Source organism: Hemicordylus capensis, chromosome 2 (assembly GCF_027244095.1).
Source record: "Hemicordylus capensis ecotype Gifberg chromosome 2, rHemCap1.1.pri, whole genome shotgun sequence".
NCBI lineage: Eukaryota > Metazoa > Chordata > Lepidosauria > Squamata > Cordylidae > Hemicordylus > Hemicordylus capensis.
In genome coordinates this window covers 350,163,367-350,176,000 of record NC_069658.1, presented here as the reverse complement: position 1 = coordinate 350,176,000, position 12,634 = coordinate 350,163,367, and the positions used below count along the sequence as shown (strand labels likewise).

Below are 12,634 nucleotides of genomic sequence, written 5' to 3'. Positions count from 1 at the left end.
CCTGTTGTCCAGATACACCCGGAAGTATCAGCTGCACCTGTGCACGTTGGGTATGCACGATGGTTTGCGCAGGTGCAGTGGATACCTCCAGGTGTATTCGGACAACGAGAGCAACAGGGCAGCAGGGAGGTACTCTTGATAAATAAATATTTAATCCAGGCACACAAATAAGTATATAAAAATTTGGTTCAGGCTCCTAAACAGAATATAAGGGCAATAGGCCAGAATGAAATTGTTCGAGTCAAGGATGTGGGGCCCATCGGGCAAGAGGTAAAAAATAGCAGAGCCTGACAGGAGATAATGTATATATGTAACTAGGGTCATGAGCCAAATTCCCCACTCAGCAGAAAGAAACATAGCTGGCACCAGGAGATACCGATAAGGTGTAGGGTCAGCAGAAAGGCCAAACAGTAACTCATGTCCAAGGCTCTAATTGGCACCACAGGAAAACATATGTTTAATTACAAATGACATGTATTGATTTACATTTGCTTGCTTATTTTTAATCTATATAAACTGGCAACTGCGTACATTGGGCGCAGTACTTGTCAGACTTGTGACTTGTACTCTGCCTTCATGATCATGAATAAAAGCTAATTTGAGTACCCACCCTCATTGTCTTGACTTATAAAAAAGGGAATTTCTCTGTCAGGCAATGAATTCCATTGTGGGAAACTTGTCTAACCCTCTTTAGTTCGGTTAGACACCCTATTCTCTGTCAATTTGATGGAAGAATGATTGCAAATTAAACAGGAGGGCAAGGTTCCAGAGGATTTCCCCGCAACACTCTGCCACCCTGATTAACTTCAGAATAAAGGAGCGCCGGCAGGGGAAGAGCAGAGGGAGGAGTAAATGCACCCTCCCCTGCTCTTAAAGCAGCACCCCTGGCACTATCAAACTGCCCCCACCAGGTTCCATGCACATTCCTACTGGTGACCACAGAGCCATGTCCTCGAAACAGACCTTTTATTTGAGGGGTGTTCTGTTTCAAGCTCAAAACACTCAAAACAGCCCATTTCGAGTTGGAACATTTTGCTGACAAAATGTTCTGCACATCCCTAAGAGTGAGCTAGATGGCCTAATGGTCTGACTCAGTATAAAGCAGTTTCCTATAGCCTGAACAGCTGGGGAATGGTCCTTTGGATCAGGTTTCCAGGCTGGGGTGGTGGGCTCCTCCGCTTCTGGGGTCTCCTCAAAATCTAGATGAACCGCGACATGAATAATTTCTGTTCACACTTAAACACAAATCAAATTTATAACAAATGGAAGGGGTCCTAGGGCATCCCAACTGGGATATTTTTATATGAAAGAAGATGGAAATCACTCATCATAAGCATCTCCTTTAGATCTCATGTCCTGATGACACAATACAAACTAAATGTATAGACGGTCTGGGACCCTTAGTTTTGTTGTTCTTTGATTAACTGCTTTTGCAGCCCCCTCAAAAAGCAGAGGTCCCATATTCAGATGCCCAATTTGTCCCCTTAGCTGGATTAGTTTTTTGGGGGGAGGGGGGCAAAGGCAATATAGTCACAAACCCTAGGCAGAGTTCATGACACCCCAGTCTATTCCGTGGGATGAACTGTACTTCCCAATTCACAGGAAACTCCCATCACCCGTTTCCCCCGCCGCTCTGATCAATTGCTTCCCGCGGCCAAAATACAATCAGCTCGCTCCCCTCCTATCAGCAAACGCCTTCGTAGCCACCACACCCAGACTCGCCCCGCCTATGCATGCATGCATGGCACGGCGACGTGGCTAGTTGAGCCTCGTTCTCGCGAGACATCCCGCACTCCGACCACTCTTTTCCGCCTTCTCTTCGCTCCCTCGCCTTTTTACGTCATCACGGCAGCGCAGGCAAGGCAGAGGGGAACGGCGCGATCGGTGGCTGGGAAGCGGGGAGGAGCGAGCCGGAGCCGAGCGTCCCGGTGAGTCCTGGCGAGTCCCGCTCTCCCTCTCCCCCCCCCGTCCTGCCGACACTTCACGATAGACCTGGCTGGAGGCACGGGAAACGCGCTGCTTCTAGGTGGGAGGGGCAAGCCCCAGCCAGCTCCAGCGGCGACTGGCGGCCCGGAAGAGGGAAGATTGGACGGGGTGGGCTGTAGCGCGGGACCACTCGCACGCTCCGCGCGAGCCGTGTACTGTAGGCAGCCGGGCCCTGGTGACAGGCAGGTGAGTGGCGGAGGACAGGGCGGCAGAGAGGCAGTGGAGACCCGAGACCTCGGTGTGAGCCCGGGCCAGGGTGCCAAGGGCCAGCAGCCCCCGGTCACCACGCTCGGGCACCCGCTTCCTCGCTCAAGCGCAGGCAGGAGGGTGTGTGTGTGTGTGTGTATGTACACGCACGTCTCTAGCTCCTTGTCTGTCTTTGTGGAAGGCGCACACCTGCACCTTTGGGTGCACACCTGTTGATACTGCCCACTGTCCTCCAAGTACCCCCCTTTTTCACACTGCTGGGCTGGTTAGGAAAAGAGGGATGGAGCATACGAGGAAATGTCAAAAACGGAGTTGAGTACTTGAGATGTGTCACCAGTACTCCATTCTCCTCTTGGCATTTCCTCTTATGTTCTGCCCCCTTTTTCTTAACTTGTCCAACTGCACACGTGGGAAGCACCCAGAGAAGGGTGCATGTTCAGTTGGCCAATGGCAGTGGGTGCTGTTTCTGTGAGGCAGAAGGAACAGCTGGAAGGACAATCTCAGTGGCTCCTTTCTGGGCAGTGGCTGTGTGAAGAGTTTCTCCAGTATTGGTGTATGTGTAGAGATGTCAAAAGGGAAGTGCAGCACCTTGAGATATAGTATCCAAATGTACTGGATTGGATACAGTGTTCATTTTACATTGTATGTTGACAAATGTGATACATATATACTGCTTTTCAACAAAAGTTCCCAAAGTGGTTTACATAGCTATGAATAAGTCAATGCAGGAAATGCATCAGATGCAGGAAACCTACCAGGGAGGTGGTTGGACCATTGGATAATGAGGAAGTGAAAGGGATTATTGAGGAGGGTATGGAGGTGGCAGAGAAGCTAAATGAGTTCTTTGCGTCTGATTTCACGGCAGAGGATACTGAGCATATACCTGTTCCTCAATCAGGCTTTTTGGGGATGGAGGCTAAAGAACCGAGATAGATAGATAGAAGTGACAGAGATTATGATATAAACTGTCTGGAAAAATTGAAAATTAGCAAATCACCAGGGCTGGATGGCATCCATCCAAGAGTCCTCAAAGAACTCAAATGTGAAATTGCCGATCTCCTTGCTAAAATATATAACTCATCCCTGCAATTGGGCTCTGTACTGGAGGACTGGAGAGTAGCCAGTGTAACACTGATTTTCAAAATGGGATCCAGGGGCAATCTGGGAAATTACAGGCTGATTAGCTTAACGTCCATTCCAGGCAAATTGATGGAAAGCGTTCTGAAGGATAACATTGTAAAGCACATAGAAGAACAGGCACTGCTGGGAGAGAACCAGCATGACTTCTGCAAAGATAAATCTTGCCTCACCAACCTTTTGGGTTTTTTTGAGCGTGTCAACAAATGTGTGGATCAAGGTGATCCAGTTGACATAGTATACCTAGACTTCCAAAAAGCTTTCAAAAAAGTTCCTCATCAAAGACTCCTGAGGAAACTTAGCAGTCATAGGATAAGGGGACAAGTACATATGTGGATTGCTAACTACTTGAAGGACAGGGAACAGAGGGTAGGTATAAATGGAGAGTTTTCACAATGGAGGGAAGTAAGAAGTGGGGTTCCCCAGGGATCTGTACTGGGACTGGTGCTCTTTCATTTATTCATAAATGATCTAGAAGTACAGGTAAGGACTGAGGTGGCCAGATTTGCAGATGATACAAAAGGATCTCTCCAAACTGGGTGAGTGGGTGACAAAATGGCCAATGTGGTTCAGTGTTGGCAAATATAAAGCAATGCACATTGGGACAAATAACCCCAACCTCAAGTATATGTTGATGGGATCTGAGCTGTTGGTGACTAACCAGAAGAGGGATCTTGGGATCGTGGTGGACATATTGTTGAAAGTGTCGACTCAATGTCCGGTAGCTGTGAAAAAGGCCAGTTCCATGCTAGGGATCATTAGGAAGGGGATTGGAAATAAAACTGCTAATATTATAATGCCCTTATACAAAACAATGGTGCAGCCACACCTGGAGTACTGTGTAGAATTCTGGTCACCACATCTAAAAAAGGACATTGTAGAACTGGAAAAGGTGCAGAAGAGGGCAACCAAGATGATTAGGGGCCTAGAGCACCTTCCTTATGAGGCAAAGCTACAACACCAGGGGCTATTTAATTTAGAAAAAAGACTGCTGGGAGACATGATAGAGGTCTATAAAATCATGCATGGTGTGGAGAAAGTAGATAGAGAGGAATTCTTCTCCCTTTCACATAATGCTAGAACCAGGGGTCATCCCATGAAATTGATTGCCAGGAAATCTAGGACCAACAAACGGAAGTACTTTTTCACACAATGCATAATCAACTTGTAGAATTCTCTGCCACAAGATGTGGTGACAGCCAACAACCTGGATGTCTTTAAGAGGGGTTTGGATAACTTCATGGAGCAGAGGTCTATCACTGGCTACTAGTTGGATGGCTATAGGCCACCTCCAGCCTCAAAGGCAGGATGCCGCTGAGTACCCGTTGCAGGAGAGTAACAGCAGGAGAGAGGGCATGCCCTCAACTCCTGCCTGTAGGCTTCCAGCGGCATCTGTTGGGCCACTGTGTGAAACAGGATGCTGGACTAGATTGGCCTTGGGCCTGATCCAGCAGGGCTGTTCTTATGTTCTTAAAATGGCTCCCTCTTTCCAAAGGGCTCCCGATCTAAAAAGGAAACATAAGCTAGACACCAGCTATAGCCACTGGAGGGATGCTGTGCTGGGGATGAATAGGGCCAGTTGCTTCCCCCTGCTACATAAAGAGAACCACCACTTTAAAAAGGCGCCACTTTGCTCAGTTGGAAGGGAAGTTCTGGAAAAATATCTCACTCAGTACAAGAAGAAACAATAGTCTGTGGAAAGTGGACAAAATCAGCAGAAAAAAACAATATAGAAAAGAGGTGAAGGGAAAAAGAATAGGAAATGACAAGTTATTACAACATTTTAAAGAGTTATTTAATAAAATATTAGGGATGTGGTTGGAATGAAATAAGAAATAAGTTTTTGGAGACTCCACCGAAATATCTCTTGCTTGGGCTTCCACGGCACATTCTCATTCCAATTTTTTCTCTTCCAGCCTTCTTAAACTTCTTTAATGACTCTTCCTCTATCTCTCCTTATACTCATATGAATCCCACTGGGTTCTTGGCAACATAATATTTTATTCCGGCAGCTCTCGTTCTATTGTGGGTTCTGGTTCATACTACCTCTGAATCTGTATTTCTTCACTGACATCTCATCTGCCTATTCCTATGCCTTCTGCTGTTCTATATAATCCCTGCATTCTGCACAACCCTTCTTGATAGTTCCAGATCTTCTTAACAAATCTGAATGGGAACAGTTGCTCCATGTGAGGATAGCACAAGTGTGGCAAGTGCTAAGGGGTGGAGGAGCAAAATCCTGTGTTGAGTTTGGGTTATGCTTCATGTATGTGCATTGCCATTTTTATCAGGTATCTCCTTGCCAAGCCACAGCATCCAAGAGGAGATTGGTCCTTTCATCATCTTTGTTCATCTCCTGCGGGGACAAGTTCACTTAATGACATCTGGTTACTTGCCAGAATACTGTGGATTTCATTTGTCCTGAAATATTGCAAGATGTAATTCTTAGTGTGGAAGGGGTGTATGTAGGTAGGAAAGTGGATTCCATGAGTTAGTGCTGAAATCAGTGTTGAGTCTAAGAAACCTCAACTGCAGAGCTAGAAATTGGTAAGGTCTTACTCACTAGTTAGGTAGTATGAACCCTAGCTGCTTTTTAAGAAAGCGATAGTTTAGACCTGTTGGTGGGCTAGCTATCCTTGTCAATTTGAAATTGAAAAACTCACATTTGAAAAACCCAACTTTTCTGTCCATGCAAAGAAACACACACACCCCTCCCTTGATAGAAAAATCTGTATTTTTACTAAGAATTCTGGATATTTTGACAATATTATATTATATAGATCAGAATATTTGATCTGGCATTACAGTGTTCCATAGTGTATCGCAAGTTGGCAACTGCTGGACAAGTTACTTGAACTCATTTATATTGGTGAGGAAATTTAATGGCTCACATACTGTGCAAACTCCCATGCATGTAACATTTATTTACATTTATAACCTGCTTTTCTTCCGAGGAGCTCAAAGCAGTGTACATAGTTATTTTTATCCTCACAACAACCCTGTGAGGTAGGTTAGGCTGAGAGACACATGACTGGCCCAGAGTCACCCACTGAATTTCATGGTTGAATGGGGATTCGAACTCAGGTCTTCTCAGTCTTAGTCCAACACTCTAACCACTATGCTATGCACATGTAAAGTTGTGCATGTACACTCTTGTGCACATGCATGAATTGTGCAGATGTGGTTACATGATAGCATAATCATTCTTTCTAATAGTTGTACTATCATGCAGCCACATTGGTTCAATTATTGCATTTGTGTTTGTTGGTGTATGGAAGTATGCACAATATGTGAGCCAATGTCTGCATATGGGATTATTGTTCCAATGAGAGATTTGCTAAGAGCATATTGGATTTAAAATACTTCCCCACTATGGATAGTTGCTTTGTACTTGCTTATGTTATTCGTGAATGTCAAATAGTAGAAATGTTGTTTAGTGCCTTGAGAGATCTGAAGTTTTACCTTTAATACCATTGGTAGGTAGAAGAGGAGTCCACAGTCTTGTTTGCAAATGTGAATGTAGCTTTCTAACCATGTGTGTTGGGGTGTGCTTGTCTCAGGTGTTGTGCTGGGCTTCAGAATCTGCCATGATGTGGCCTGTGCTAATCACTTATTTATCAGCCTCTGTGTTCTATACCTGGGCATTAGTTAATTGCCCTCTGTAAGGACTGCTGACCAGTTTTAGCACTTTGTTTTAGAATCTGGCTATGTTATGAATCAGACATTGGATATAGTTTGTGCTTGTATATACAACTGAAATCAGTATATGGGAGCCAGAAGGCACTATCATCAGAGCATTTACTTTGTCCTGGCTTTACTGTGTTGTCCTTTTGTTTCTGGCTTTAGTTGGTGAACATTGGTTTCCAGTCAAACAATAAAGTAGATCCCACAAGCCCTAAAGCCTGCTCACCCCTGGGATAAAACATGATTGAGTTTTGTTATGGCTCAGGTGCTGGGTTGTCACTTGGGTCAATAGTGTTATTTAATCTGGGTCTGGTCTTGGTGTCATTTTAATGAAACCACAGGGGTTCTGAATTTGATCAGCATAACAGTAGAGGGGAGGGTTGCTTAACCTCTTTCTAGCTGGCCAGTCTCTTGCTTCTGAAGCTGTTTTCCCATTTACAGGGGAAAATATACTAGATCCACTTACCTTCTCCCTTTCAAGGAGAAGCCTTTTTTTTTTCCAGGAAGTGACCCAACAAACCACAGTGGTGCATTAAAGTGAAAAACAAAAAAAGTTGGGAGATGTTCTTTGTGTCTCCTGCATGGTATCTACCTTGGCCTTTAGTGTTGTACATTGCAGGAAGCAGGCATGACCTATTCCCTTCCTTTTAGTTTGCTCGCTGCAATTCTTATAGACCAGTAACCTTCCTCAAAACAGCCAAACTTGTCTGCCATTGAAGAGAACTGTATTTCACTCTGCAGAGATCAGTTGCTTACTGAAGTTTCAAATCATATTATGATGTGGTTGTCCTGTTTGAAAAATGTCTCTCCTTTTCTGTACCTTTATAACATTTTGTAGTACTAATACAGACTGAAACAGAGATTGGTAAATGTGTAGTAGCTTTGCTAGAACTATCCAGTATTGCATCCAGGGCCTTCTCTGTTGCTGCCCCTAGACTCTGGGATGCTCTCCCGGTGGCCATTCGTTCCTCGGACTCCATCACAGTTTTTAGAAAGCTTTTAAAGACTTGGCTTTTTACCCAGGCTTTTACATAATCGTCTTTTACTGCTGTTCTTGTGTGTTTTTATCTGTTGTCTTGTTTTTATGCTTGTTTTTAGCTTGATGTTTTTACTGCTTTTTGCTGTATGTTTTTAATTTTTGTAAACCGCCTTGGGGTTTTCTTTTAACGAAAGGCGGTATAAAAATGTAAAAATAAATAAATAAACAAACAAAATCCGGACAAAACTCAGAGGTCATTCACAGAAGCAAAAACTGTTCTACCCAGGTTTGGGAGCTATGTGTGCTCCCAATTTTCAGTTGTGTGGGTGAAAACAACTAGGTAGGAGGAGGGAGATGTGATTGTGTGGAAGCAAGGTAGGAAGGAAATACTAACTAAGTTTTCTTCCTAACTTGCTTCCACACATTCACTTTGCCCTCCTCCTACCTAGTTGTTTTCACCCATGCAACTGAAAATTGGGAGCACACATAGCTCCCAAACCTGGGTAGAACACAGTTTTTGCTTCTGTGAATGACCCTCACTGAGGCTGTTTACATGACCAGGTAGGCAAGGGGGGAAGGCAGGGTTCAACCTACCTTGTCCCAGACATTCACTCTTTATCCTTTTGGTGTGTAAGCCACGCATCCACATGACCTGTGCTGCTGGGAGCAGTGCAGAGCAACAGAGGTCGGGACTTGTTTTCCCAGCCTCTGCATATCCCACGAGGCACCACGCAACAAGCACGCACAAGCACACAGCACTGTGCAACATCAGATGGGTGCTCTAGGTACCTGTCTCTGTTTCTCCTCAGATCTGTGGAGCCAAGGAGACACATGAGCCAGGCAGCCAGGTTAAGGGAGTGCTTGCTCCCTTAACCTCAACTGAGAGCCGGGTTTAGAAGCGGGGTTAAGCTGGACAGGGGCACGTGGATGCTGGTGCTCTGCACTAGCAGCCTAGCCCAGGGAACTGCCTCATTGAAGCTCATGAGAACAGCTTCACTGAAGCTGTTCTCGTAACCAGCAGGAACAGGGCTAAGGGAGCCGAGCCTGGTTCCTGCTGGTCATGAGAACCGCTGAGGAGCCGCTCGGTGGCAAGCCTGCTTATGGAGCCACCCCTTTAAATGAGGTTAATGGAGCGAGCGCTCTGTTAACCTCATTTTTTTGGTCATGTGTTGGCCGCAGCTGCTTGCAGCTGATAAGGAACACTCTGTGGGGGCACCTTCCAGGAATGCACCACGCAATGCATTTCTGGGGTGTGAGGTGCTGTGTGGCAGTGCTTTCCTTCACCTGGAGCTGCTGGAGGAGGTGCGGGAGCTCCTCCGCCCACTTGAGGAGAGGGTGAATGATTGTCTGCGGGTAGAGCGGGTCAAAGCTGATTTCCCCGCTGAACCCCTTTTGGCTCCGCACACTGATCATGTGTAGAGCCTCACTGTGTTACAAATCGAATTAACGTTATGTAGGCTCAACTCGGATTACCTTCCAATTCACAGTTTGGAAGATTGAACATGATTTTCAGGCTCACCCACTTCCTTCTCAGGCAAATTTTGTTTAGTTTTTATTCCTGAAATGAATAGTTCTGACCTAGGATTTCTCAAGGACCAAAAACATCTATATATTTAATTATCTTGGCACCATGAGTGCCCAGGATTTGGCGGTGGAACTTGCGCGACACGCTGTGAGAATTGGGGACTGAGGGAGATGTCAGTTGGGGTTGGAGGAGCCCGGAGGAGGAGGCTGAGGGGGGGTGCCGCTCCGGCAGCTGGGGGCGGCTAGCGAGGGGCGGCGAGGCGGCAGGGGGATGAGCCGCGCCGCTGAGAGGAGCCCGGCTGGGCGGGTGGTGGTGGCGGTGGCGGGCTCCCAATAATGGCTGTGAGGAGGCTGGCGCAGCAACTGGGGCTGGGAGGGGGGAGAACAGTGGAGGAGGAGTCGGGCCTTGGCAAAGGAGGTGGCCAACGGGTGAAAATGACGGGGAATAGACTGGGGTGGAAGCAGTGGGGAAGCGGCGAAGAGAGACTAGAGGCGCAGATGCTGTGTGCCAGTTCAGCTAGTTATACAGTATTTATTTACTGAAGTTTGTGTCTGTTTTTAACCTCCCAGGTTCTGTGGAAAGCCCATTAATGAATTCATCGCACATGTCAGATGGACAGGGATACAGTTCTTTGGTCCCAGGCATATATTCTCAGCAAATGGCAACCAAGAATCCTCTGCATACATCTCCTGGACTATATAACTGTGGTGGTTCTCAGAATGCTTCACCTTTTAGTAATTATCAGGGACCTGGGCAGACGCTTAATAGACCACCAGCTGGATCTATTCCACTGGCAACTACACATCTGGGACCTGCTGCTCAAATGCCTCCTCCATTGCAGAACTCAGCTGCTGTATCAACCACTTCAGGTAGCTTTCCTTCTGGAGTTAATCTCCCAGCACATTCAAATTGGCAGTATGGACAGACTCCTTTGAATCAGCCAACAGTGGGCTCTCAAGCAAACCATTATGCTCACTCAGCAGCCACAGCAGCGACTCAGCCATTGTTGTCATCAGGGAATACAAATCTACCAACAAGCTATCATTATGTTTCTTCTCCTGGAGGTCCTCCAGTTCAAAACAGCTACGCAAAGCCAGGTGAGAAAAGAAGCTTGCAACCCTTTCAATATATTTTTCCTGCTAGGGTGGCTAAAAATGATAATTACTCATTCCAAGTGTTTATAACTCCAGTCTTTGAAAATTATGATGTATATGTTAATGAAATTTGAAAGCATGATGAGGGTTCTTATGCACTCTCTACTTTCTGTTCTTTCTAAACATGTTGCCAGAACATACAGAATGTAAAAGATCAGCTTACTGTAGAATAAGCCCCCACCCCACAAAAAGTTATCCCGAGTAACAAAGATGGTACAAAATTCTCTGTGCCCCATGAATACATTGAATATGCCATCATATGAACACATGTTGTTTATATTCATACATAGAAACTTGAAAGGAAATTAAAAAGCAAGACCCTATATTCCAAAGTCCAAATAAACATGCAGATATATCCAAAGGCCTGAATTAATCCAAGCAGAAAAGGTGGCTGCAACATTCAGCTGACTAGTCAGAAGCCATATTTAAATTCTGAGATTCAAAAATGCCTGGATTCTATCGGAGGAAATCGTTTTTTTCCATGAATAAGAAGGGTATCCACAATGGATTATTGACCTTGTCTCCCTTTGGGATGTTCTTGTCATGACGGTTTTGAGCCTCCAGGGAGTTTGAAATCTTTAATTGGGGAATTCAGTATGTAACCATTTTTTCTTAATTCAAGTTTTTAGTAATCTCTACATGTTTTTTGGACTTTGGAATTCAGAGTGCTCCTGCATATTGCTGAAGTTTGTGTGCTACTTTGTGAATATATTATGAACATATTTTTTAAACTTTTAATTAGACTTGTATTTTTATATTCCATTTTAATTCGTATTTGTAGTTTTTATGGTTTTATATTTTAAATGTTTTATAAACCACTTTGAGATTATTTTAATGAAAGGCAGTATAGGAATTTAACAATAAATAAAAATATATAAGATTAATTTGTATTCTTGTTTGATGGTATGCACTTCACTGTTCAATGTAATTGTGTTGTAAATAATTTTTTTGTGTCTTGGTTATTTGGGAAAACTATTTTTGGGACACTTTGATCTACAGCTCATAATTTGCAGCATTCATATGGGGATTCCTCCATGGCTAATCAGAGGATGTTGTTGTCCTCCAGTCCTGGATATTAAATATGTAGCAGTAGTCTCCTAAAACAGGCACTAGCTGAGGAGGCGTTTATTGTTTGCTGTAAGCTCAGCTGGCTGGCTGAGTAAGTTGAGCAATGTACAACTTGAGGTCCATGGAAGAATAAAGCATTTCTCAGCCAAGTTATATGAATAGATTGGGTATACAAACAAGGTTAGATCTGACAGAGTACTGGGTGAAGTGACTGGCATAGTTGCCTGCTTGGTGCAAAAAGGATGATCTTTGGGAGGGGGGGGTGGATTCTGAGTGCATAGATTTGGAGCACTGTTCAGATGCCACCATACATCCTAGCAAATCATGACTATGCTTCTATAACATGAACTAGTTAATAACTAATCATTGCTAGTTTATTATTTAAATATGTAACTTAACTTAGTAATGCTTTCTTGCAATAGTCATGTGGATCTTGTGCGGATGATTAATTCATTGAGAGGGAAAAGATGGATGCAGAAGAACACTGTACTACAGCATGGTGTGAATATGTGTCCTGTGGTATTGTGCGTAGGACTTATTAAGTGGATCGGGTTACTCTAGACATGGCTTTGCTTACAGTGTGTGTGGTGTGGTACAATTGTATGCAACAAAGTAGATAGAGCCATATCTGGTAATATTGGTAGCCTAACACCAGTTGGGTGGTCTTCACTGGATTTGCTCTAGTGTTGACCGTGGTTGCTCTTTCACCATCTGACCTGACAACTTTGTGTAGTGTGTTTTGCATCACGAGTGACTTTTCCATTCTTCCTGATGGTCTTCTGTGAAACCTAAGTCAGCATATTCTTACACAAATTTACCTATTAAAAGATAATTTACCAGTTTATGGTCAAATTCAATAGTTATCCAACTCGTAATGGTGTTTACTGTGACTAG

The 12,634-nt window shown here is 44.5% G+C and overlaps 1 protein-coding gene across 2 annotated transcripts in view; it reads left to right on the top strand.

Moving 5' to 3' along the window:
* The first annotated feature begins 1,776 nt into the window (after window positions 1-1,776).
* Window positions 1,777-12,634, top strand: part of SEC24A (SEC24 homolog A, COPII coat complex component) — a 57,498-nt gene continuing 46,640 nt past the window's right edge. For both annotated transcript variants that reach the window (XM_053298701.1, XM_053298700.1), the window contains exons 1-2: window positions 1,777-1,928; window positions 10,088-10,615. In XM_053298701.1, coding sequence (XP_053154676.1) covers window positions 10,108-10,615 — 508 coding nt within the window. In that variant the 5' untranslated portion in view covers window positions 1,777-1,928; window positions 10,088-10,107. The remainder of the gene's footprint in view (window positions 1,929-10,087; window positions 10,616-12,634) is intronic.